At 33.5% G+C, this 26787-nt stretch overlaps 3 protein-coding genes across 6 annotated transcripts; all 3 read right to left on the bottom strand.

Annotated features, from left to right (window-relative positions):
* Positions 1 to 2218: 2218 nt before the first annotated feature.
* Positions 2219 to 5090, bottom strand: LOC132742951 (complement C1q-like protein 2). The gene is made up of 2 exons (XM_060731446.1): positions 4626 to 5090; positions 2219 to 4057 (listed from the first exon to the last, which is right to left on the bottom strand). The coding sequence occupies exons 1-2, from the start codon at positions 4861 to 4863 to the stop codon at positions 3633 to 3635; spliced, it is 663 nt and encodes a 220-aa protein (XP_060587429.1). The 5' UTR covers positions 4864 to 5090; the 3' UTR covers positions 2219 to 3632.
* Positions 5091 to 6218: 1128 nt separating this feature from the next.
* LOC132742956 (CD151 antigen-like) lies at positions 6219 to 18748 on the bottom strand. 4 transcript variants are annotated; one of them, XM_060731449.1, is made up of 9 exons: positions 18321 to 18748; positions 12980 to 13056; positions 12031 to 12231; positions 11250 to 11324; positions 10792 to 10911; positions 10115 to 10205; positions 9519 to 9661; positions 7048 to 7131; positions 6219 to 6869 (listed from the first exon to the last, which is right to left on the bottom strand). In XM_060731449.1, the coding sequence occupies exons 1-9, from the start codon at positions 18532 to 18534 to the stop codon at positions 6804 to 6806; spliced, it is 1071 nt and encodes a 356-aa protein (XP_060587432.1). In that variant the 5' UTR covers positions 18535 to 18748; the 3' UTR covers positions 6219 to 6803. The 4 variants fall into 4 exon arrangements, with proteins under 4 accessions (XP_060587432.1, XP_060587433.1, XP_060587435.1 ...); XM_060731450.1 differs by lacking the exon at positions 18321 to 18748 and adding an exon at positions 17981 to 18104; XM_060731452.1 differs by lacking the exon at positions 18321 to 18748 and adding an exon at positions 17893 to 18032.
* Positions 18749 to 20579: 1831 nt separating this feature from the next.
* On the bottom strand, positions 20580 to 26696 carry LOC132742953 (uncharacterized). The gene is made up of 3 exons (XM_060731448.1): positions 26292 to 26696; positions 24295 to 24344; positions 20580 to 23669 (listed from the first exon to the last, which is right to left on the bottom strand). The coding sequence occupies exons 1-3, from the start codon at positions 26536 to 26538 to the stop codon at positions 23511 to 23513; spliced, it is 456 nt and encodes a 151-aa protein (XP_060587431.1). The 5' UTR covers positions 26539 to 26696; the 3' UTR covers positions 20580 to 23510.
* Positions 26697 to 26787: the final 91 nt, after the last annotated feature.

Here is a 26787-nt window from a genome sequence, read left to right as displayed (position 1 = left end):
TGTATTTGTTACTTTTATTCTGAAAAAAAAATACTATAAGATTGTAATAAACTAAAACTATTTTTCTTGATTCGTGACTAACGCAGTAAGGGCTTTTTTTGCATATTTTGACATTTATTTAGTAATTTATGTGGATTGAAAGTGTTGTTTGCAATATGTAAATTACTTTCTTTGTTAGCTTGAAAATATTTTACCTGTAATTTACATTACATTTCCAAAATTGTTATGAAAATTAGCACGAGTCTAGAGGTTTGCTGCTTTAACATACTTTTTCATCTAATTTCCGACAAAAGAAATATTTTCAACTAGTGAAAATATATCAAATAAATTTGTCTCAAACCATCATTAATCTTTACTTCACCTTACTTATTGTCAATATAAAAATTGCGATTCTATTTAACGGAACATGTTTTTCTGGTATGTTTATAACCCCTCGAGCAAGGACACGAATGTCAGTTGAGACATAACAGCTATATTAACTATTTAGGTGTGAAAATTCAATTGCATTACTAATGTGATAATGTTTATAGGAACTTCCAAAATGGTTATTAAACAGAGCGGGCGCTGTGGTGCAGTGGTAACACTGTCTGACTACAAATCTAGGGGTTGCGAGTTCGATCCCCCGCTACTCCACTAAAATTACTTACAATCTTTCGTATGAAAAATAATAAAAATTACTCAGACACTGAACTGACACACATGACACTACTAGCAAACAGGATATTACTCAAACAATGACACGACACATAGGACACTACTCACAAATTGACACAGGACAATACTCACACAGGACACAACTGAAACACTGTCCTATGACTACTGACACACTGACAAAGAGGTCACCACTCACGCACAGACACAGACCACTACCGACACACTGAAACAGACCACTATTGACACACAGGACATTACCGACACACTGTACGATTGTTCTGACACGCAGGACACTAACACAGACACATCTGACACACAGGATACTACCGACATACTGTTCACAGGACAGTTCTGACACGCAGGACACTACTGATACCCTGACACACACCACTACCGACACACTGCACTGCACAGTACTGACACGAAGGACACTAACGACACACTGTACAAACGACAATACTGACACAGGTCACTGACACAGCACACTACTGTCACTGACACAGACCAGTACTGACACATAGGATACTACTGACACATTTGACATACAAAACACTACCGATACACTGTTTACAGGACAATTCTGTCACTCACGCACTGACACAGCACACTACTCACACTGACACAGACCACTACTGACACACAGGACACTAACGACACACTGTACACAGGACAGTACTGACATGCAGGACACTACTCACACACTGACACAGACCACTACTGACACACACTACTGACACACAGAACACTACCGACACACTGACACAGACCACTACTGACACACAGGATGCTATTGACACACACTACTGACACATTGTGACACACACTACTGACACATTGTGACACACAGGACACTATTGACACAATGAACACATGACAATACTACCACACAGGACACTACTCACATACGGAACATTACTAAAACACTGACACAGCACACTACACGCACAGCTAACATTAGTCACAGGAAACAACTCAAACACAGAACATTACCCACACACTGACACAGACACCACGCACACAACTATTATAGCTCACAGGAAACTATTCACAGACCTTACAAACAGGATACTTATACTATGTACACAGCGAACATGACACAAAGGACACTACGCAAGCACTAACCACACATAGTAAACAAGACACACAGACCGTGCATCACAAAACTCACACAGAACACTACGCTCACAAGGTAACGCTCACATGCTGTACATGATTCACAGAGTGTCATTATTGCCATCATCAGTGCGTTTATTTAACATATTAATAAACAGAAGTTAAACATATTTTCTGTTGTTTTTCGATGGGATCCTGAAACTAGTACTAGTAATTCGAACTTAGTATGTTAGCATATAAGATGGATGACTTCAACCAAATAGTATCACCCCGTCTCCCTACGTCGACCAGGGGATATGATATGCTGGTGATAGTGGATTGAATTACCAAGTACCAGCTAACTTCCAGCTTGTAGGGAGCTGGTTATTTGAATATCAAACTACCAACTACCTACCAAATTGACACTCATTATGAAATTTAAAAGATACAAACTTTACTTTTCCTCCCATATATTGAACAGCATAACATATATTCATACAACAAAAATACACATTTCATCGTAAATGGATAAATTGCGTGCAAACGCATTACAACAACAGCAATTTGTAACAGAAATTGGAACTGTTCTGTTAACAAATCATCTTCATAGATGTCGCTGTTGCTGTTTCGATAGTAAAAAAAAATAAAAATTACGCACATGTGATTTGATAAACATATGTAACAATTTATAAAATAATAATGATAATTAAGAGTTATGAGTTATGAATATGAAACACTTCTATTCCATCTAACCATCTAGTTTAATGTAACAATTGTGCTGCGGTATTACACCCCAAACAACCAACTCACGAAATAGGACCCTCAGTATACAGGATTGTGTATTGCAGCTGCGGACTTTCCTTCCCTCTGACCTTCAGGTGTGAATTAACTTGACTTTTGATCTGCTCACAATGGTGAAGCTATAGTCATTAAAATATCTGTGCATGAAGTTGAAATACGTCAATGCATGAATTAGCTTTGCTGGGGACAAGCGTTTTTCTTTGATCTCTAAGTGCGACCTTGTCTCATGACGTTGTAGTATTATGTCAGTGAACATGTGTGATACTACTAAATTGCTTCAATTCATGATGACATAATTGTCGTATTGCCACACTTTCATACTTTCTCTGACTTTAACCATTTGTAAACTTCACCATAGCAGCTGAATTTAGTGCGCAACACTGCCTTTAAACTGGTAAATAATTTTGCCAGGTTAAATTGAAATGTCTCAACTCATGAAGAATGTGTGTTCCGCATGTCTCATAATATCAATTGATTCAGGTAGAAGATACCGGTATATTCCGGACAAAACCGGACGCCATCCGCCCGCAATGGGTGCAAGCCATATAGTGGTAATGTACAGTTTAAGAACAAAATGATTGCGGCATGTGTTCTAAAAGCGGAATTATGGTAATGCATACGTCTTAAGAACAAAATAATTGCGACATGTGTATTAAAAGCGGTATAGTGGTAATGAAGAAAAATAATCGCTGATCCAGATGTGCGCTATAACACCAAAATGTGGAGGAGAAAATAGGTCAATCACATGGCATGTTTTCAACTTTTTAAACATTAATATAAAATTCAAAGCTTTTCTTTAAAAAGAAAATCAGATTAGGATGTTGGTCTTTAACATTTAAAGTTAACAGAGTTACTGGAAGAAGACAAGTTATAATTATATAAGCTTTTAAAAGTTTTAACATTTTAAAACATCAGGAATAAGCAACTATGAACAGTATAAAAGCAACACAAACATATAATCATGTCATCATATAAAATTTCCAACACACAATGTTGGAGCGTATCATGTTCAAACAATGACGTCATTACATAGCTTGGATGTTCAAACAGTATCATCAAGTATTTATTTCCTTGTAAATAGTCAATCACTGCAACAAAATTCCCGTAAACGATGTATACCCTTCGCCGAATAAATTTCCAGTCCAAGGTTTCGACTCCCGAACGTAAATCTCGTCGCCAGCTTGTAACGAGACGACAACAGTTATCGACGCCGAGGCTCGCTCAATCTCGCTATCACCTGCCGCTAACTGACCAATCACGTGCGGCTCAGCTATAATTTCCGCACACACTTGCTTTTGGTATTGCGCGCGCACTGTAAGAGAGAACAAATACCGTCCAGAATACGGAACCTTGAATACTCCGGTGCTAGGGAAGTACGATTTGCCAATGTTTGTTAAAACATCGTCAAATTTGATGGTCTCAAGTGAGCGTACAGTAACATGTTCCTTCAAGCGGGCGGTGAATGCCACCCCACGTCCTGTTGGACCATTTTGTAAGTTTATCCCGGCTTCTGAAACAAAATAGATATGCCAAGAATTAATTTTCTTAGTCTACTTTTCGTTTGTACTTAAGATCATGTAAAATACATGTATATTTATTAAAATTTAGCAAGACTGTAAAAATGTTGGAGTACCACATTTAATTCAATATTTTGGTATATATCGGACAAGGCGCTTGAATGATAAATGCTAAAATTTCGCCTTTTCCAGCCCCCCCCCCCCCCCCTCCCTTCACTTAAGTATGTCTAACCCATTTCTTCATACGTTTTATATACAAAAATGAATGAAAATTCTAAGAATCTGCGAGAAAGGCGATATTTTTCTGCAAATTGCTCCAACACTGTAGTGAGTTAATTGTGAGTTATGATGTCCAAACTATACATGTGTATAAATTTACATGTAATCAAAATTTGTGACTAGTATTTTCAAAATTTCATTATGCATTCATTTTAACCAGCTATATGTACTCCTGTCCGGTAATGTTCTGGTTAATGTAAAACTAATTTAATCTTAATTAACTGTTAATATCAAAGAAAGTACAAATGTATATTAATATAATGTAAATAACAGCAACCTTACCTTTCACAATTTTCTCCACCTTCTCCTCTAGAGCTCGAACTTTAAACGTCATGATTTGCATTTCATTCTGTAGCCTACGATAATCGCTCTTCTCTCCGGCATCCGACGACGACAGCCGACGGGCGCTCATTGTTGACGTAGAACTTAAAGGCGTTCCTCCGCTAGACGACAAAGATGTTCGTCTGTTACTTGGTACAGTTGGTGCAACAAAATCATCCCGACTGCTATTTTCATCCATTTTGTTCGATTATCCTCAAATTATCGTGTTTTTGACGGGTTCTTTGTTGTTGTTGTTTTGTTGTTATTTTTGTTTTTAATTAAAATATTTAAAATCCCGTCTTTGCACTTTCCTCGTTAACCTACATATTAATCCAGCAGATTCCGACTTCAACGTAAACAAACGTTCTCTTTATAAATTCTCTCCATCAAGGTATTACATAAAGTGTTTGATATATCCTAGCAGAGTGAATCTATCGGCAAAATAATAATGTTTATGACTGTTTAATGGGAAAGTTAAATCAAGGCTTATTGTAAATGTCAGTCTACCTAGAGCTACCCAGCTCTATGATTGATCATAAAATATAACTTAAAACTGATGAAAACTTCCAAACCTTTCATGTATACCATCAACTTTGTTTCAGGCGTTTTATGAAAGGGTTACGATTATCAAAGTTATAATTAACCGTATTTCATGAATTTTATTACAATATGTGAAATTTAACCTATACTAGAGAATAAGAAAGTCTAGATATTCAAAAACATAAAAGAGAAAAATTACAAACACTTCAAAAGGAACAGATATAATCATGAAAAGTGAATCTTCTCTGCGTTAATTATAACAAGTTATTATACTGAGCGACTTTTTGTTTGAACATAATGTTTTCGTTAATTTTATTTTCTGCAAATAATTTAGCAAAACACATCATAAACTTCTGAGAACATTATATATGTAATATTTCATGCATAATCAATCTTAAGAAGCTCACATGAACTTTACCTTGGGTAAACTAGTAAGATGAAACTTTAAATCATGTCTTACTTAACACGCTATTTATTTTTTTTTTTTGCAATGGAATTGCCCTGCTTTGAATTTGGAACAATCCATTCAAAGCTAAAGGGATTCCAATATTTAAAAATATAACGGATCTGCAGGCAGACATGGTTCTATTCTGATGACAATGACTTATCACTTCCGGTTCCGCAGTTAAAGGGTTAATTAATTAATGTCATGAATATAAAAAACGCAAATCAAGGGTTAAAATAATTTAATATGACATAGATTCATAATTATAAATACAGTAACAAGTCTTAAAATACTGAAAATGTTCATAAAACATGATATCTTGTATACTTTCTTTTCTTTTTCGTCGAGAACAAATATAAAAACAATGTTGATAATTTAATCATTAACCTGCTGAAGCTAAAACAATGGACCGTAGCCACCAGTATAGACAATCGCAAACCTTCTGTCCTTTCCGTTAATCTTCGGGTATTGATTACGAATAATAACGAGGTGTTCCGATTGCAGTATAGAGCTAATCAAGTGTGCACATCTGTGTAGTCTGGTCGTTCATTTTTTATTATATATATATATATTTATTTATATATTTTATTTTCATTTACTTTTTTACATCAAGTTTGATATCAATTTGATATCATTTTTTATATCAAAATACAAGAATTCCTTAATAGTTCCAAATTTGAAACGGGACAAATCTATGATATGAATTCAGCAGGTTAAGGGTTAAAATCGTACATAAGAACTGCCAACCATCATTTAATGTTGTCCTTCCTTTTGAGCTTAAATTGATCTCATTTTATAGAGAGTATCAATACATGTATATCACAGTTAAAAAGAAAGAATAAATTATATATGTAACAAAAAATGGCAAGGCTGACAATGTCGTACACTTTCTAAAAGGTGTAAGCTGTCAGCATAAATTTAGTGTTGCCTAACTTGCCTATAAATTGCAATTAATTTTGTTTGAACGCTAGTTTCGATATTTAGGCGTCTAAACAGTCCAGCACAATGAACAAGATCTTTCTAATCTATACAATATTTTAGCGTTTGAACACCGTTGATCAGCGTTTGAACACATTGTCCTGTTTGATCTATTTATGTTGATGGTACGATTTTGTAAGGTAAAATGTTCAATGTCTATGTTGACTTGACATGTGTTAGTAGCTGTAATATTCTACGTCGATCCGTCTGCACAAGTACACGGAGAAAAACAGACCAAAGAGCTGAAAAAGACATGAAAACACAGTTGTAATGATATCGTGGAGAACCTAAGCAGACAAAAAACAACCAAGTAATCTTAATTAATTATTATCAATATGCAAGAAAGTTTTTTTTTAACTTAAGACACTGTTAAAATCAAGCTTAAAAATATGAATGAAGACATTAAACAAAAATAGTTACCATGACAACAACTGTTGCTATGGAACAGACACCAATGATAATGGCGTGACTCTGTATGTAATGTACCAGCTCGTCATAACAACCCTGAAACCATGTATATAAATAAAAATAATAAATATAAAATGTTAATAACACTGAAACATTGTGTTTAAAATGTTTTGTATTTGAAATGTTTCTGTACCATATTTGTAAAGCCAGGGTCTTTCAAATATTTTAAAGACCCTGGTGAAGCGTACTGTATTTGAAAATATACATCTATTTGTCCAAAGTGTTTATTTTTGATATCCTGCTACAGTTTATATAACCGGACCATCTTTTGCATCCTTACGTTTTGGAAATATAACTGTTATAATGATTAAGTATTCTGTATGAAAATGAAAATACCACTTTGTTTACATTTAGCTACCTCTATGAAAAATTATTCCACATTCAGCACTGTTTTCTTTAGGTGACAAGCATTTCACATTTTTCTACATTTATTTACAACATTATGAAACACATGATTGCACTTTCAACAGAATGAAACAAAACTCATAGGCTTTAAAATTATACGGCAACATATCTTTGTAGAGTACTGTATTTGAAATAATTCTGTTACATATCACAGAAGTTCCGTATGTGAAATTACATTGTAGCATATCATTTTGATGTTGTGTGTTTGAAATAATTCTGTAACGTATCACAGAAGTTTTGTATGTGAAATTACATTGTAACATTTCTATTTGATGTACTGTGTTTGAAATAATTCTGTAAGGTATCTTTGAAATGTACTGTATTTTAAATTATACTGTAACATATCTTTGAAGTGTACTGTATTTAAACTGTAAAATATATTTGAAGCTCCCTTGCATTATATTGTAACACACTGCATGATACTGTAACGTATTTTCGGAGCGTACTGTTTATAAAATTACATATTTTTTGAAATGTACTGTATTTAAAATTATACTGTAACATATCTTTGAAATGTGCTGTATTAAAAATTATACTGTAACATATCTATTTAAAATTATACTGTAACATATGTATTTAAAATTATACTGTAACATGTCTTTGAAGTGTACTGTATAAAATTACATATTTTTGAAATGAGCTGTATTTAAAATTATATTGTAACGTTTCATATACAACATTTCACTAAGACATATCTTTTTACTGTAGAGCTCTAATGTATTTGAAACTTTTTGAAGTGTAAATAGTATATACAAGAAGCGCCGCAATGTGCCGAAAACCAGGTTTTCAACGACCAAGTTTTGATGTGACAGCAATCAATAGGTCAAAGTGCACTGAAGTTATTGAGTAGAAGCTGAAAATTCTATTGTAAGCAAATGACCTTGAACTTGCTCCCAGATATCTAAGTGGCAATCCAAAGCTGCCACTCAGCAAGTTTGGTGTCAAAAGGTCAAAGCAAATTCAAGTTATAACATGAAAACTAAATACATTAACCTTGATCACAGACAGCTGGGTAGCAATTCCAAGCTGCCTCTTTATATAAGCTACCCATTCATCAAGTTTGGTGTCAATAGGCCAAAGCAAACTCAAGTTATTGAGCAGAAACTGAATTTCTATTTTTAGTAAAACTGACCTTGACCTTGATCACAGACACCTGGATAGCAATCCTAAGCTGCCTCTTGATATAAGCTATCCATACACCAAGTTTGGTGTCAATAGGCCAAAGCAAACTCAAGTTATTGAGCAGAAACTGAATTACTATTTTTAGTAACAGTGACCTTGACCTTGATAACAGACACCTGGGTAGCAATCGCAAGCCGCCTCTTGATATAAGCTATCCATGCACCAAGTTAGGTGTCAATAGGCTTAAGCAAACCCAAGTTATTGAGCGTAAACTGATTTTTTTTTTAGTAACAGTGACCTTGACCTTGATCACAGACAACTGGGTAACAATCCCAAGCTCCCTCTTGATATAAGCTATCCATACACCAAGTTAGGTGTCAATAGGCCAAAGCAAACTCAAGTTATTGAGCGGAAACTGAATTTCTATTTTTAGTAACAGTGACCTTGACCTTGATCACAGACACATGGGTAGCAATTCCAAGCTGCCTATTGATATAAGCTATCCATACACCAAGTTTAGTGTCAATAGGTCAAAGCAAACTCAAGTTATTGAGCGGAAACTGAATTTCTATTTTTAGTAACAGTGACCTTGACCTTGATCACAGACACCTGGGTAGCAATCCCAAGCTGCCTCTTGATATAAGCTACCTACACACCAAGTTTGGTGTCAATATGCAAAAGCAAACTCAAGTTATTGAGCGGAATCCAAAAGTTGACGCCCGAAGCCCGAGCAACCGCCCGCCCGCCCGCCTGCCCGCCCGCCGACTTCGGCATTAAAATAACCTGGTTTTCGTTAAAATACCTGGTTAAAAATTACGCGAATGTATTTGCATAAATGTAAATAAAGAAACTGAAAAATTAATATTTAAAAATTGTGACATTTGTCATTTACTGACCACAGTATAAAGTTCGGAATTAGTATCAAAGTTTCCCAGCAGTGGTGGAGTTAGAGATGGTGGCCCATTAAAGTCTGTAATACCGGTGCACAGGTTAATATCTCCGTCAACCTTGCAGCAGCTCTGCGGAACATATGGTTTACCTGAAATGTACGAACACGTGCGAAATACAAGAGAAGCAATCAACTTTACGTAATTTATAATATTCAAAAACCATAAACTCAATAGTCTATGGTTTAGTAATAAATAAAGTAATAACTGCAAGTGGGTTTTTTTTTCAGTAAGAATTAGATTGTTTGACTATTGCGACTTCAGCCCGTCAGTTGTCTGGAATTATTGTTCAGACATATGGAATTGTAGTGTTGGTAACACTTATCTTAGTCTCTAAATTATGATGGCTGATTCATACAATGACTTACGAAAGTATTTTCAGTGCAAAAAAGGCAAAAGTTCAAACACATGACAAACGCTGACTTTGTCGTATTTTCATGCGATGGCACGGCAAGTAAAAGGCGGAAACGCTTGACCTGAAATGTGTCGATCTGTCGTGTTTTAATAAATCAGTCACCATACTAATTGCTACAGAATAAACTCACCAGTCTCAAACCCTTTATACCATTCAGCATGTCTATAAATAGCCCAGGATGTTGTACTGTTAAGTCCGCCTGTCACACCACAGCATTGTAACTGAAAATTTTACAATGGAACATGTTGGTACACAGATAGTCACGTGTTTTCGTGTCAAAGTTAGGCTCTTTATGACTTAGCAAAACTATTAATCAGTCATAATAACTAAAACGAGAAAATTCTCACTGAATGTCAATTTTTCTATTGCATATATTAACCTGTAAATTATCTTAAGTCGTATTTTAAAACACAGGAACTTAAAAATAACAAATAAAGGTCCATCAAATATCTTATAAACACATATACAAGAGATAAACTTGTGTATGTAAAGAAGTATGTGGTTGTAATTCGACTCAATGGAATTGTTATGAAAATGTACCATATTTTACAGACATAATTTTTACGTTTATGTATACTTGTTCAAATATATTTTCAACAATAATCATGATACTATGACAATCTGATTAAAATCAGTTCCTTATTAACGCTACGCTTTAGGATCTGAACTTCAAATTGGTTATCATGATTTTCCGCAAGCGCGGCTTCATTTTACACACCATTTTGTATGAGCCTTTTTGTGTCTCTAAATATATGTGAATTAGTCATATAAGAATGCAGTGATACGGAATAACATATATTCACATACTTCTCTCTGTAGCCAGTTCCAAAAGTCAGTGATCATTCTGTTGTCTGAGTTCTTTTCAAGGTCTACACCATATTTCTCTATTAAAATGTCTTCCATCGAATGAATGACGTCGCCCTCCATCTGTGAAAATATGTAATTTTTATATCAATTACAACACGTTGCGAAGGTAACGATAAACAGAATAAATTAATCTTTTTGAAAAATATGGTTAATTTAGTCAGGCGACCTGGTCATCGCCGTGACTTTTGGATGTTTAGACTGTTAATAAATGGTCTTTTTGTTTCTTTGATAAAAGGTGTGTAAAAACCTTTCAACATTGATATGTTAAGATGTGTACAAACCTTTAAACAATGATATTAAGATGTATGTATACCTTTAAACAATGATGATACCTTTAAACAATGATATTAAGGTGTGTGTATATACCTTTAAACACTTAAATTAAGGTGTGTCCTTACCTTTTGCCTGAAGACGAACACAATTATAGCTGCGGTGATGAGTACTAATACTAGAACTGATATTGCAAAAATAAACTGAAATATAAAATACAAAATAACAGTTGTAAATTATTTTCATCTCGAATTTACAAAAACATAACGCTGCTATATACTTATGATTTTCCTTTTTTCATAGGGGTAATGATATATAATAAAAATTCTAAATAAATTTGAAATAAAGGATAATTTGTTAGACTAAGTGTGTATAGGTATAAAATAATATTGGGCCACCATGCCATAGTTAAAGATGAAAAATATACATCTGTTATAACTTTCATCGGGGGAATTTCGTAGTCTTAGTCTTATTCTTCATTACCAGAGGAAGACGCTGGATTAATTCCAGGCTCTAAGGGGCACCGAGTACAAACACCGACACTGATATCATCCTCAGATGGAAAAAAATCAAATGCCTCTCTGTCGAGATTCGGACCAACGTTGATCAGGGGCAAGTGATTCAAGTAAGCGACCTAAACCCTTCTTATTCATGAGGATACTAATACGGCGTTAAATAATTATATATGAGCCGCATCACGACGAAACCAACATAATACATCCGCGCAGTCTGATCAGGATCCATGCTGTTCGCTTACAAACCCTATAACACGCAGAGAAACTGATAGCAAACAGCATGGATCCTGATCATACTGCGCGGATGCGCAGGCTGGTCTGGATCCATGCTGGTCGCAAACCCATTATGTTGGTTTTGTCATGACGCGGCTCATATTCATATTTCAGAACTTACACAGCCAAGCATAAATTTGCTCTCTCTAAGAGACCCGCAGCATCCGCACATTGAGATAAGAACCAGCACAGATCCGGCAACAATGAGAACGTAGGCAGCTATTTGGTAAAGATCATTGCCGAGTATTTCAGACATCTGTTTGGCACCATAGTCCGAGCCGAGAATGTATATTCCTAAACCAAGTATACCCGCTCCAGCAATCTAAAAATATATAACATGTTTCGTCATAGAAAACGCAGGGGAAAATGTGATATAAATGCAATTCATCAAGCTGGCAAGAAAAACTATTTATGCGTTTATTATATACTTATAAATGAAATATTGATGAAATAAAATGCGTATTTTCATTTTCTGTATTTTCACTGTAAAAATTTATTTTTCACTGCAGTGAAACATATTTTCCGTATTTTCACTGGTGTCTTGCCGGACTACTTTCTTTTAAATTCTGCCAGTACACACAATTTAAGGGAAAGTGTTTCATTTTTATCGCAAAAAAGAGAAAAATGTATATAATAAACAGAAAATTCAAGTTTTTTCTATAAATACATGATTTATTTCATCTTGTGGCATGAAAATTACCATATTTCACTCGTGGCTACCGCCACTCATGAAATATTTATTTTCATACCACTCGATGAAAATAAATCATGTATTTATAGAAAAAACTTGAATATCCTCTATGTATTTTCTTATGAAACGTACGAAATAGGTGTTTTTCATGAAACGCCATTTTTCCCCATTTTTACGTATTTTCTTTTATTTTTTGTTGTTGTTTTTCTTATTGGTTGTTACGCGCATTGATATTGTTGTTCTTGGGCACATGTAAGAAAAAAAACGATGACATCTTGAGTCGGTTTATCGCCTTTCAAAGCATGGTTATGCTACATTGAAAAACAAAGAAATTAATGTTATATAATGTTTTGTACACAGAAAGTAAACACATACTTACAAAAATGATAAATGTGAAGAGTATATTGGCATATTTAAGAAACTGATGACAGCCTGTCGTCATCTTATCTCCCCGTCCTGAAAAAAAAATAACATGTTACATTACACAATCATCTCATTTTAAAATATTTTATTTTATAAAATACGGAAATTTATTAAAGAAATTACTTAAGTAATAAGTAGTTTTTTTTTCTAAATAAGTTCCGATGATTATTTTTAACCTATCAAAAGCGAATATTTAGCAGACCATTTAGAAAAGATAAGGAGCATTTGTAACATCAATGGAGGAGAGTTTGTCAAATCAATGGAGGAGAGTTTGTCAAATCAATAAAGGAGCGTTTGTCAAATCAATGAGGAGCGTTTGTCAAATCAATGAGGAGCGTTTGTAAAATCAAAAGGGGAGCTTTTGTCAAATCAATAAAGGAGCGTTTGTCAAATCAATGAGGAGCGTTTGTCAAATCAATGAGGAGCGTTTGTAAAATCAAAAGGGGAGCGTTTGTCAAATCAATGGAGGAGAATTTGTATAATCAATAGAATAGCGTTTGTCAAATCAATAGAAGAGCGTTTGTCAAACCAATAAAGGAGCGTTTGTCAAACCAATAAAGGAGCGTTTGTCAAATCAATTGAGAAGTGTTTGTAAAATCAAAAGGGGAGCGTTTGTCAAATCAATGGAGGAGTATTTGTCAAATCAATAGAATAGCGTTTGTCAAATCAATAGAAGAGCGTTTGTCAAATAATTGAGGAGAGTTTGTCAAATCAATAAAGGAGCGTTTGTCAAATCAATTGAGAAGCGTTTGTCAAATCAATGTAGGAGTGTTTGTCATATCAATGGAGGAGCGTATGTAAAATCAAAAGGGGGGCGTTTAACAAATCAATGGAGGAGAGTTTGTCAAATCAATAAAGGAGCGTTTGTCAAATCAATAGAATAGCGTTTGTCAAATCAATAGAAGAGCGTTTGTCAAATCAATGGAGGAGTATTTGTCAAATCAATAGAATATAGCGTTTGTCAAATCAATAGAAGAGCGTTTGTCAAATCAATGGAGGAGAGCTTGTCAAATCAATAAAGGAGCGTTTGTCAAATCAATTGAGAAGCGTTTGTCAAATCAATGTAGGAGAGTTTGTCATATCAATGGAGGAGCGTATGTAAAATCAAAAGGGGAGCGTTTGTCAAATCAATGGAGGAGAGTTTGTCAAATCAATAGAATAGCGTTTGTCAAATCAATAGAAGAGCGTTTGTCAAATCAATGGAGGAGTGTTTGTCAAATCAATAAAGGAGTGTTTGTCAAATCAATGGAGGAGCGTTTGTCAAATCAATGGAGGAGTGTTTGTCAAATCAATGGAGGAGTGTTTGTCAAATCAATGGAGGATTGTTTGTCAAATCAATGGAGGAGTGTTTGTAAATCAATGGCGTTTGTCAAATAAATAGAAGAGCGTTTGTCAAATCAATGGAGGAGTGTTTGTCAAATCAATAGAGGGGTGTTTGTCAAATAAATAGAAGAGCGTTTGTCAAATCAATGGAGGAGTGTTTGTCAAATCAATAAAGGAGCGTTTGTCAAATCAATTGAGAAGCGTTTGTCAAATCAATGTAGGAGTGTTTGTCATATCAATGGAGGAGCGTTTGTAAAATCAAAAGGGGAGCTTTTGTCAAATCAATGGAGGAGTATTTGTCAAATCAATGAGGAGCGTTTGTCAAATCAATAGAATAGCGTTTGTCAAATCAATAGAAGAGCGTTTGTCAAATCAATGGAGGAGTGTTTGTTAAATCAATGAACTCATGTTTAATATAGGACCAAGTTTAAATTGACTCAATGTAAAACTAGAAATGTGTCCATAGGACACGGGTGCCCCCACCGCGCCACTGTTCTGTCAATCTTATGACTCTAGGTCAAATATTTTTTGAAAACTAAAAAAAATCTTTTACTAAGTAAAGGGCAAGAACTTTACAAATACTGAATAAATCTACAAGCAAACCCCAAGGTGCATAAGTACACATGCTGACCAACATTCTTGTAAACTTTCAGGCCTACAAGTGAAATACTTTTTGAGCTATGCATGAACAAGTTGAAAATTGCAAATTTATACTACTGTAAGTCAAGGGCAATAACTCTAACAAAACTATAAAAAAAAAACATATGCAAAGTCCCAGGTGCATAGCTTCACAGTGATGTGAATCATTATTCCTGTAATTTAGTGATGTTGATCATTATTCCTGTAAAGTTGGTTGATTATAACTCAAGCACTCAAGGAACAAATAACAACATAATGAAATGGTTTTTACTAAGTAAAGGGAAATAACTCTACAAATACTGGATAAATCCACAAGCAAACCCCAGGTGCAAATCTAAATATGCTGAGCAACCTTCCCATAAGGTTTAATGACTGTAGGTAAAATACTTTTTGAGTTACATGCGACACAAGTTGAAAAAATGCAAAAAAAATCTACGCCAAGGGCAATAACTCTAAAAATACTAAATACATCCAGACGAAAAAAACCTGGTGCACAACTGCACATGCTGATCAATATTCCTGTGAAGTTTCATGACTCTTTGTCAAATACTTTTTGAGTTACATGCGACACAAGTTGAAAATTGCAAAATTTTACTAAGTCAAGGGCAATAACTCTAAAAATACTAAAAATATCCAGATAAAAATACTCAGGTGCACAACTACACATGCTGATCAACATTCCTGTAAAGTTTCATGACTCTAGGTCAAATCCTTTTTGAGTTACATGCGACACAAGTTGAATAATGCAAAATTTTACTAAGTCAAGGGCAATAACTCTAAAAATACTAAATAAATCCAGACGAAAATACCCAGGTGCACAACTACACATGCTGATCAACATTCCTGTAAAGTTTCATGACTCTAGGTCAAATTCTTTTCGAGTTACATGCGACACAAGTTGAAAATTGCAAAATTTTACTAAGTCAAGGGCAATAACTCTAAAAATACTAAATATATCCAGACGAAAATACCCAGGTGCACAACAACACATGCTGATCAACATTCCTGTAAAGTTTCATGACTCTATGTCAAATACTTTTTGAGTTACATGCGACACAAGTTAAAAATTGCAAAATTTTACTAAGTCAAGGGCAATAACTCTGAAAATACTAAAACTATTCAGATGAAAATACCCAGGCGCACAACTACACATGCTGATCAACATTCCTGTAAAGTTTCATGACTCTAGGTCAAATACTTTTTGACGACACATAAGTGAACGGACGGACGGACGGACAGACGGACAGGGGTAAATCTAAATGCCCGCCACTAAAGTGGGGGCACAAAAATGTTGTTGAAGTTGTTGTTTTAGTTTGTTTTGTGTGGGTTTCTTTACAAATATATATTGTTCCGAAGTCCACATTTAAAATAAATAAGTAAATTAATATACAATGTTTCTTGAAATTGTTATCTTCAACGTGTTTTAAAGTTTTGCAAAATGAATCAATTTCAATCTAGTGATGAAAGATTATGAGTTATGATATCAGTCCGGTTAATATATTTAATATTAATTGTTTATCAACCAATATAATACATGTGTTGCGTAGCGATACTCTTCGGTCATTTCCGTAATCACGTGATATGAGAAGGACCGACGATGTGTTCTGAATAGAGTAGGAAGTTTATATTTTGGTTAGGGTTATAAAACATTTTATTTCAATGAATAAACCCCGCGTAATCTGATATTTAAACCAACAAACAAATTTGTGAACAAGCATGACGCTAAAGAAAATTTGTGACAATGCATAGAGTTAATCTTACATGTATGTTTGTTTTATGTAGTTTACGAAAAATGAAGGGTTAATCAGACTGAAGGATGAGTATTTCTGAAATTCGGATTCTCACTATTTTTTTAAAGAATAAAAAGGAAAAAAGACACGCCTTCGATCAAGAATTCAGGTGGCAAAAATGTGGTCGAGATGGACCTATTCTAGATGAAGCAATGTGGTTTTCAAAAATAAAATCTCTTCCGCCATGCGTCATGCGTCACTAACACACTCCTTAACACACTCATTTCTGCAATTTTATATACCTTTATATTGTTATTGTGTCTGTTAAGAGCTTAATTATTATTCAAATTCCAAAGAAAATTTTTTGAAAAAGAAAATGATAATAAAAACAATATAAGCATGTTTTAACGTAGATTTCCTGTCCAGTTTTCGTTAAATTCGTTTTAATATATGTACAAACTGTAAAAATTGGTGTATTACGCAAATGAGAATTATAATACTTAATCTTATAATATTTTTATTGCATTTTTCTGTGTTTTATATGCATGTTATGTGACAATATAGAATGTGTTTATGTATATTTCCCTGAGTAAGTGATACGGTTGAACGAGTAAATGATACGGTTGAACGAAATCAAAGATAATTATCGATATCGCTGCGATTCAAAAAAAGCATTTTTACGTACAAAAATATTATATTAAATGTGTTACGTTACATTCCCGAATGTACTAACTGTACTGTACACTGGTTCCCAGCATAAACAACAATTTAAAATGTCTGTTAGATATATTATTGTTATTTAACATTATTTAAAATGACTGAACTTCGTTAAAAAAAACTTATGAACATTAATTGCAACACAATTCGTAATGCACTTACTTGACATTTCTATTAATTCACGATTGTTATTTATTTTTTCACTATTTTACGTATTTAAATTCCACTCTAGTTAAATTATCATTATTTTAAATGTACCAACTTCACTTAGCAATCACTGTATGACAGTTACATGATAAATACGGAAGCGGACGGGGAAAATTTAAGGCCCGGGGCTGGACTTTTTTTATTCATAAGTAGATAAGCATTGACGTTTCGTTTTCAATTTTGCGATATAAAAGCAACATGAAGCGTTCAATTTTGACAATATCACGCATCATCATACAAATTTTGAACTCACCAAATCGATGTAAACTTGACCGTGCCTATTCAATTCATGTAACATCAATTAAACGTCAAGAAGTGACAAATATGAAAAGATTACTTACCTTTGCCGCTCATTCTGACTGTAATTTACGATTATTTTTATGGTTAAAGGGCCATTAAGCCCTAAAATGTTATTTTTCGTATCTTAATTATTTTTCATATTATTTTTGGTGTCACAACTCATTGACTATATATCCACTGCTTTTTAGTACAGTTATAGTGAGCGAGTACTTTGTAAGGTAGTAAAAATAAAACTTTGTTTATGTTTTGATACCTTAAACAAGCATTAAATATGCTTTAAATCCACTATATTCATCCCCTCCTATAGCCATTTCTGAGGTGTAATGTGCCCATATCTGCCATGTTTATTTGGTAAACTAATAGATGATATTCAAAACTTACCCGATGAAGACATTTGCGTGATTTGTGTAGAACGACTTCGAGTTTTGCCGATGTGTTTGTGTGACCGATCTGTGGGTCTCGAAATATTCCCCGACGAGCCAGGGTAGTCCGGTGCCGGACACATGGGTAAATCCTTTCCATAGTACAAATAAAACTGATCCGTCGGTCCATTGTAATGCGACCAACTTCTGCTTAAATTTGATCTACTATACATCTATAAAATTGTTTTAACTAATCATTTGTACAAAGTATTTTGAAAAACCGTATCTGTGTTAACATTTATATACTTCTTTTGTTTATTTCAAGCACAATACATGAAAATATATTCCTTATTTCTACAGCACTAAAACATTATGTTAAGGTGTCGATTATTGAACAGCCTGGTTTAATATTACGCTGGACTTGCCGACAATCAGTCATTTGATATGTAATGTTTACACCCGATATAAGATTCAATAGGGGTAGATTTACATTTAGTAAATGTTTTTAATTCTGCACACTTCAAAAATTGATTAGTTTCGAAGCGAATTGACTTTCAAATTAATCTTTAAATCATTTGTATAGGATAATTAATCTCTCAAATCGTATTGTACATATTCGATGATTAATTAATATATAAAACATATATAACGGATTAACGAGAGGGTCTTTAATAAGTTGAGTAACCCCTTGCGCATGAAACAGTGATTTGAGCATGTCCTTTGATGGGGCAAAATTGACTGTAACGCAGCGACGTTACAAATATTGCTTTGTAGTATCAGGCATAAACTGTTTAGAGATTCGCAGGCTAGAGCGGTGGCACAGAGGTGACGTGTGTGTTTTATTTATGCCGTGCACAAAAGATAATATGCCGTGCTTACGAGTAACTATATTTGCGCATGAGACAATTTAAACGTGCGCACGAGATAATTCAGTCATGCGCACCAGATATTTAAGTCGTGAGAACGACTATATCATGCTGATCGCTTAAAAGAAAACGAATTTCTTCATACGTTAATCCTGCATTAAAATATTGTAGAATAAAAGCGTTTCTGCCTAAATAACAACATTCATATATGCTAAGCGTATTCTGGTTGGCTAATTATCTCGTGCACACGACAAAGTAGCTCGTGTACACGACTTAATTATCTCGTGCGCACGACTTATTATTTCGTGCGCACAACTAAGTAACTGGTGGCACGGCTAGTAACTCGTTCGTAAGACTATTATCTCGTACACACGACACACGAAGTATCTCGAGCGCACGAGATAAATAAAAACATACACATGCCACCTCAGTGCCATCGTCGACTAGCCCTCGTAGTCTCCAAGAGTAAGTTATAAGCATTTTTTCCAACGACCCCGAGAGGTAGGATTTCATTTTTTTGTAGATCAAACGGTGATGCTTTATACCAAATATGTATTCTCTGGACATTGTGGTGTAGGAGATGAAGTTTTTTAAAGATGTTTTTATAACAAGTTTATGTAAACAAAGTGACACCAACGGTGGGGCCATTTTTGACCCCAGGGCCATGATTTTTTAACTTTTGTCGAGGTCCATATCAAATATCTAAAGCTCCGGGCATCAAACATGCACAAATGAAAACTTTAGTGACAATAGTGGATTCGCTGCCGAATTAAAATACACGTTTCATATAAAAGTCGGCAATATGACCCCTGGTAGGTGTCCTTTATGGTTTCATGGGCATTATTAATTTACATGTTTTTTGTATCCGTCCAGCTCTCCACAGCGTACATTCACACAAGAATATTTAACTATATTTTCCTATACAAATTTATAATCACCACAAGACAAACCAGGGCTAGGCCAATTTTGACCCAAGCGAATGTTTAAATAACCTGCAAGGACCACAATGTTATGGTACATGCCGAAAATCTTTGGGGGTTGTAGTTGGTCATTTAAATCCAATTTGAGCGCTTGTGACCTACTGGAATCTTTTGAAAGGGCCAACGCAACATGCGTAGTGTTTTCCTATCCGCGAGCTAGATGGACATTGTAGTTTCACACAATTTTTTTAAAACTTTTTTGAAGAGACCCACAAGGCCAAATATCTAAACTCTGGGCAATGAAGTTTCCGGTGTGAAAACTCATTTTTTAAGTAATAAATTAAGTATATTTTTGTTTCTGTGACATAGGTGTCTATTATAGACTGGACAAGAAGAGCCATTAATACCAGACTAGATTCTAAAGATACACCAGATATATCAATATTAAACAAGCATTTCCCGTATATATATAATATATAATCGACACCAAAATAAATTTGGAAACTTTTAATATTCAACACAGCAGTAATAAAGCACATTACATTGTATGGAAAACCTCCCTTGGTAATCATAATCTCTACTTCAAAATAAGATTGTATTGGAACAGATTTCAAAAAATCTCTGAAACATGTAGCACCTTTTGTTTCCTAACACTGAATACTAAATAGAAAATTGACACAAAATTAATTATGAACTTAATCTAACTGTTAAAAAAAAAACTTCTCTCAAGATGGTTACATAACAACCATTCCCACTATTATCACACATAGAATTCCCTTAATTTCTTTTACCAAAGCTGTTTTCTGACCAAATATCTGCTCACAACCAAAAATAAATCCAGTAAAAAAATGCAATATTTCTATTCAACAGACAGTTTTTAAGAGGTATTTGTATTGAACAAAAAGAACTGAAATTAAAATAGTGCAAACAAATCATATAAAAGGTCCATTTCTTGTTCAAAAACATCGGAGACTAAATAAATAACTTTGTGAATTAGCAAAAAAGCAATTTTATTATTCATTTCACAACAGGCCTGCGTTAACTTAAATCATTTCTTAAGGTGTTAAGGTGTTTTAATAACTGTCATGAACTAAGTTTTGAGAACACTTTAAGCCAGTGGTATTTTATGGAGGTATGTTGGTTTTGGTTGGTATGTCTTTTAAGTACCATGGCCATATGGGGGCATCTTTACTGGTGCAGGGAACCCATTACTCCCCCCACCCCCATGTTATAAACATATCTAGAATAAACCGTAACATTACCTTAATACAGAAGACAAAAATTACAATAGTAATTTAGAAACATAAGTTTATATGACAAAAATAGAAATTAAAAAAAAAAAACTAGACAAAATTAATTCTGAACCTTGATTGTTTTATCATCATTTTATGTTTATTAGACGAATCCTATAAATAAAAACTTTGAAAATGACAAACATTATAACTGCAAACAGTCTACCAGGTTTAATTTGTTTTTCAGTGCAACACAAGTTTTGTATAGCAATATTTTGAAATTTTGTAAGGTATCTACTAACTAATGAACAAGTTTTGAGAAACAGGTCAGAAGGACAGTAAATGATCACATTTTGTTATATCCTGGGGTTTTTCTCTGGTGAGCTTATGAACGAAACCAAAGCTTGCAAGCTTTATAGCTTTTTCACCGGTCACTGAGGTCGTTTTTGTTGTTTGGGGCAGTATAAATACATTTTACTCAGACTAGTTGTTTTTTTTTCCATTTGTTAAACAACCTTATAACTATCTAAATATGTACCTGTAAAATACTGAAGGCAGTAACAATCCAAATTACAAACATGTCTCTCACATAATGTCTACCCGACATTACATTAACAAGAATTTGATTAAATACATTATCACTCCAAGCCAAACAGTTTATTTGAAGCCACAGGTTACCTAAATGTATGTAAGGTCCATCTTTTACATAGGGATTACTTCTTAATATTCATTTGCAGTGATAAAGGTACAATTTATACATGTATATCCAATAAAAAGGGAAACAGGCGAGACCAAAAGCCATGTAGCACTTAACACTCTGCATAAAAAACCTTGTTACCATGAAAATCAACAAAAACAACTTGTAAAACAATGCATTAAATACCTATGTACAAAACACTAGTAAGGCCTATAAAGCGAATCTTTCAACATTGATTGCAATATATTCCAGAGCTAAACAAACTACTTAATTTCCAGTAACTTCTTAATACATTTACTAAAGCTTTCTTTCTTAACTTTTGTACATAAAAGCCACATTTTGTTATGAAAAATAAGCTGTCCCAACTGAAATCTAAAAATTTGTCCATAAAACAAATATGCCCCACTTTTGCTTGTCATTTGTTTGTTTCATTTAACGCCAAAATACCAAGAGCGCATCTTTCTGCTGAAATTTCTTCTGTGTTTACAGTGTAAAAATGACATTGTAAACAAAAGGGCAATAATTTGCGTTTTTTCAATTTAGTCTGAAAACTCCAATGACACAATGCCTTAAAATCACCATCATTTTATAATTCAGTCTATTTTCTACATATTCCTATCACTTTTATGGTCATGAACTTGGAAGGCTAAAAAAAATCTGTTAATTTAACCAAAATATACAAAAAAAATTTGCTTTGAAGGTCCATTAAACCCAAAATATGCTGTTATTTCATTTTAAAAGCTTTATATTTTTTATTTTAAGTTTCCGTAACAGTAGAAAGTGGTCATATAGCTGAATCACCTTTTGTTTTAACCAACTGAGCTATTATTAATAATATTTAGCATTTTGTATGGAAGACAAAATACTACTTTGTTTACATTCTGCTACAGTTATGACAAATCATTCAACATTCAAAGCTGCTTTTTTAAAATAAGCATTTAACATGCTCTAAATCAATTCCAAAAATATTATGAAACACAGTTTTGCTTTTTCTGAATTAAACATCCTATTTATTTCCGATTTTACAAGTGCCTAACATATTGAAATGTTTTTTACATCACTGAAAGTTAATATCGCTATTGTAAATGAAAACACATTTAGAAAATCTTTCCTTAAAAATGTTGAACACTTCATTATCATATTGCAAACTTTACATGTACTTACAGACAAGAAAATATGTGGACAGTATTGCATAAAATGAAGCGCTATAGATTTCAGGCAAACAAGTATTTTTGAGTGCAAAACACATGATAACTATAGTAACAAAAAAAACATAGAATCTACATGAAAAACTACAAACTCCTTTTAACGCAAATGTTCCGGTGGTTAAATGGTTAATATAACATTTCCTAACCATCAAGCAAACTGAATTATGCGAAACTTCTGGTAAATTATCCCATCATTTATAACAATGATAGAACACAAAAGCAAATTGAACGAAAACTAAACTTTTTTTCTATTTTTTTAGCAAATAGTTATCGAAATTACAAGACTTTATTCTTGTTTGCGATCTTCGTCTGCGTCATAAAATGAGTCGTTATCAGCGGTCGACTGTGAGAGTTCCGGTGAAGTTTTCAGATCCGATGCGTTATCTGCCTCATGGGCATCTTCATACTCCTCTTTCTCACTCTCGCCTTCACCTACGTCTGATATCTACAATGATGACATCACTTAATCATTAATGAGACATTCACTCTAACTTTAACATGTACTTGTTATAAATATCTTCTTATAACAAAACTTTCTCAATGTATAAAACAAAATAGAATATCTAAATACCCTTCTCAGATTCATCTCTGTAATGGATAGAATAATCCACCTTCCGAGATTCTGCCAGAAATAAACACATCAACAGTTTTGTTTGGTTTAAACACGTATTTTAATACATTTCTGTTTATATTTAGTTGATCTAACCAGCTTTCCTGGATAACTAACGAGCCACAAGTTACTGACTACTAATCCCACATGATTTCTGCATCAGCAGTGTAAAACAAATGATGCAATGTCCACTATTGTCAGAGACACGGAAAATTCAGGGATTAAACCAGAGAAGACAGGATTACAAATCCGATGCGCTCCCTATCGAGCTATTTGGGCAGACTTAAACCAAGGGAGAGAACTTTAACATTGCAGCAAATCAAGATAAATCGTTTACTTTATCAGTCAATATATGAAGGTACTAAGAGTAACTGTAAATATGTGTCAGATTGCAACAAAAAAGGACATACACTCTGGTAACTACATAAAAAATTCTGGTAGATAAGGAAAAGTGATTTACCGGAGGGTCTGTTTTCTTTGCATCCGCTACAAACTGACCATCTCCTGTTTCTGTAATATATATAAGTAGTCATGAAAATACAATACATTGTTAAGAATAAATTAATTAAGAATAATAATTAAGAATTAGTAAGAGATGTATTCTACAAAACCAAAACCATCTGCTAATATTCATTTACCTGTTTAATGCTATTTTTTTCATAATTTCAAATATTATAGGATCTGGCTACATAAAATCACTTTATTTGAAAAATAGCTCAAGTGTTTACCAGCTGTATTTTTTTAATAAAACATCATGAATCTGATGGATGGGTATGTTGTTGTTGTTTAAATATAGAGTTTTTTGTTGTTGTTTTTTTTGAGTGTGCCAAAATACAGCACTAAAAAAAGACGTTTTATCACATGCTCATCCAACCCAACAAAGATATGGTAAAAATTCCTATTTCACTAAAACGTTAACAAAGACGGTAAAGGTCGTTTAGTCATTAGGTGAAAGTGTATACAAATGTAACACAATAAATCCAAAATAAATCTCTTCTCCAAAGGTAGAATAGATTCTAAGTATAAATGTTTTACCTTATGAATTAAAGCTGCAGATAAAATGAAAACATATGGCCAAGGTGTCCATAAATATAACATTCAAAGTACATTAAACATTTGATTGAAATTAACCAGCATCTAGAAATAGACTTGATTTACATCATACATCATAAAATATTTTATAGGGCGACCACTTTGTGCAATACCACTAGCCTGTAAAGGAAACTTATTTATTTTGTATGGCATAATCAACCAATGTTTATAAAAATAACCCTTAATGTTCTTATCCAGCAAATGATTAAATCCACAGTTAGAAATATGTAGAAAGATTTCACTTATTGCATTGTGTTTGTTTTTATTTAAATTTGGTAAGGCATGCCTCATTGCAAAAATAAAACTTTCAGGTTTTTATTTCAATTCCTATCTCATTTTTCTTCTCAACTAGAACTGTGTCCAAAGGACACGGATGCCCCCACTGACAACATATATATGATATATAGTGAAAAAATCAACAAAGGGCCATAATGTAAAAAGATTTTCACTTATTCCTTCCTTTTCTTCAATTTGGTAAGCATGCCCTAATTAAAAATTACATTCCAGGTTTTAATATTCGTTTCTTTATCGGACATTATTAGATTGTTTTTCTTCTCAAAAAGTATGAAGACACAATATTAATACCCCTTTTTCTTGAAATTTTAAAGTCATTAAGTAAAGTGCTATATGGGGCAATTGCAGTATACCACAGACTATAAAAGTGACTTCTCTACTCACTGTTGCTGAAAATAAATGTAAGCAATTGATATAAGAAGATGTCACTATATATCAATAGAACATTAAAGATATACTATGCTCATCCTTGATTAAAATATTTCAATCACAGTTTGAAATCTATGAAATTCTTACTTAATATGTCTTATTTGAATAAAGGAATGAATAAACTATGTATGGGAAGCTGTGTGTTCCCTATTACAGGTCAAGTAAAGTTTATCTTAAAAAAAAACAAAACTGCAAGTCTTTTATGACACTATGTACTTATATTGTGACCACCTATATTGTGCAAAATTTCAAATATATTTACTTTATGTAAAGCCAAAACGAGTTTATTTTACATTTACAAAGACTTTGTGTAGCAATTATCAATATTTTCTAATATCAAATTTGAGCATGGTATATCTTGAACTAAAAGTAGGCAGGTAAACAGTTAATTAACACCTGAAGCTAACAATATGATCTTCCTGATCTTCAAGTAACAAGAAGCAAAGCAAAATAAAAAGCTAAGCAAGCAATTCAAATTTCATCAAAAAAGTAATATATCATTCACATTCCTTGTGATAAATACAAGTTTCTTCTTGTATCACTGAAACATAAGCATGAACAGTAACATAGCAACATGATGTAAACATTAGAATTCATGCAGTAACTTCATGCAGGTTGAGTTTGAACTTGCCAATTTCTCACCTGGGTCACTATCAAGAGAATTCTTATCAGAATGACAATCAATGTCAGTTATTTCAGTATCATGCTCTACTGCATCAACTTCACTAGATTCTGTGACAGCTGTAGACACTACCACATTATCTTGATTGGCATCTCTAAAGTCCTCCTGTTCATCAGAAGAACTGAGAAGATCTATATTAGCTACATTCATACTTTCCTTTAATGAATCTGACACTTCTTCAATTGCGATCACTGCTGTTTCCTCCATATGTATTTTCTTATCTTGTGGCTGTTCTTCATCAATAATTTCCGAGTCATGATCATTCTCCTCTATTGCCAGTTCTTTGTCAACAATTTCCAATTCCTGCTCAATCTCTTCTAATGAATGTTTCTTATCAACAATTTCTAAGTCGTGCTCAGTCTCTGCCGTTGTTCTTTGTTCTGTTTTCCAAGTCCAAGCTCAAATTTGACTGTTGAATTTTACAACAATTCAGAGTCATCTCCCCTGTTGACTCAA

The sequence above is a fragment of the Ruditapes philippinarum genome, unplaced genomic scaffold (genome assembly GCF_026571515.1).
Source record: "Ruditapes philippinarum isolate M1 unplaced genomic scaffold, ASM2657151v2 ctg3039_1_1_1_1, whole genome shotgun sequence".
In the NCBI taxonomy this organism is placed as follows: Eukaryota; Metazoa; Mollusca; class Bivalvia; order Venerida; family Veneridae; genus Ruditapes; species Ruditapes philippinarum.
Note: the sequence above shows the minus strand (reverse complement) of the source record. Positions and strands in the feature narration are given on the sequence as shown.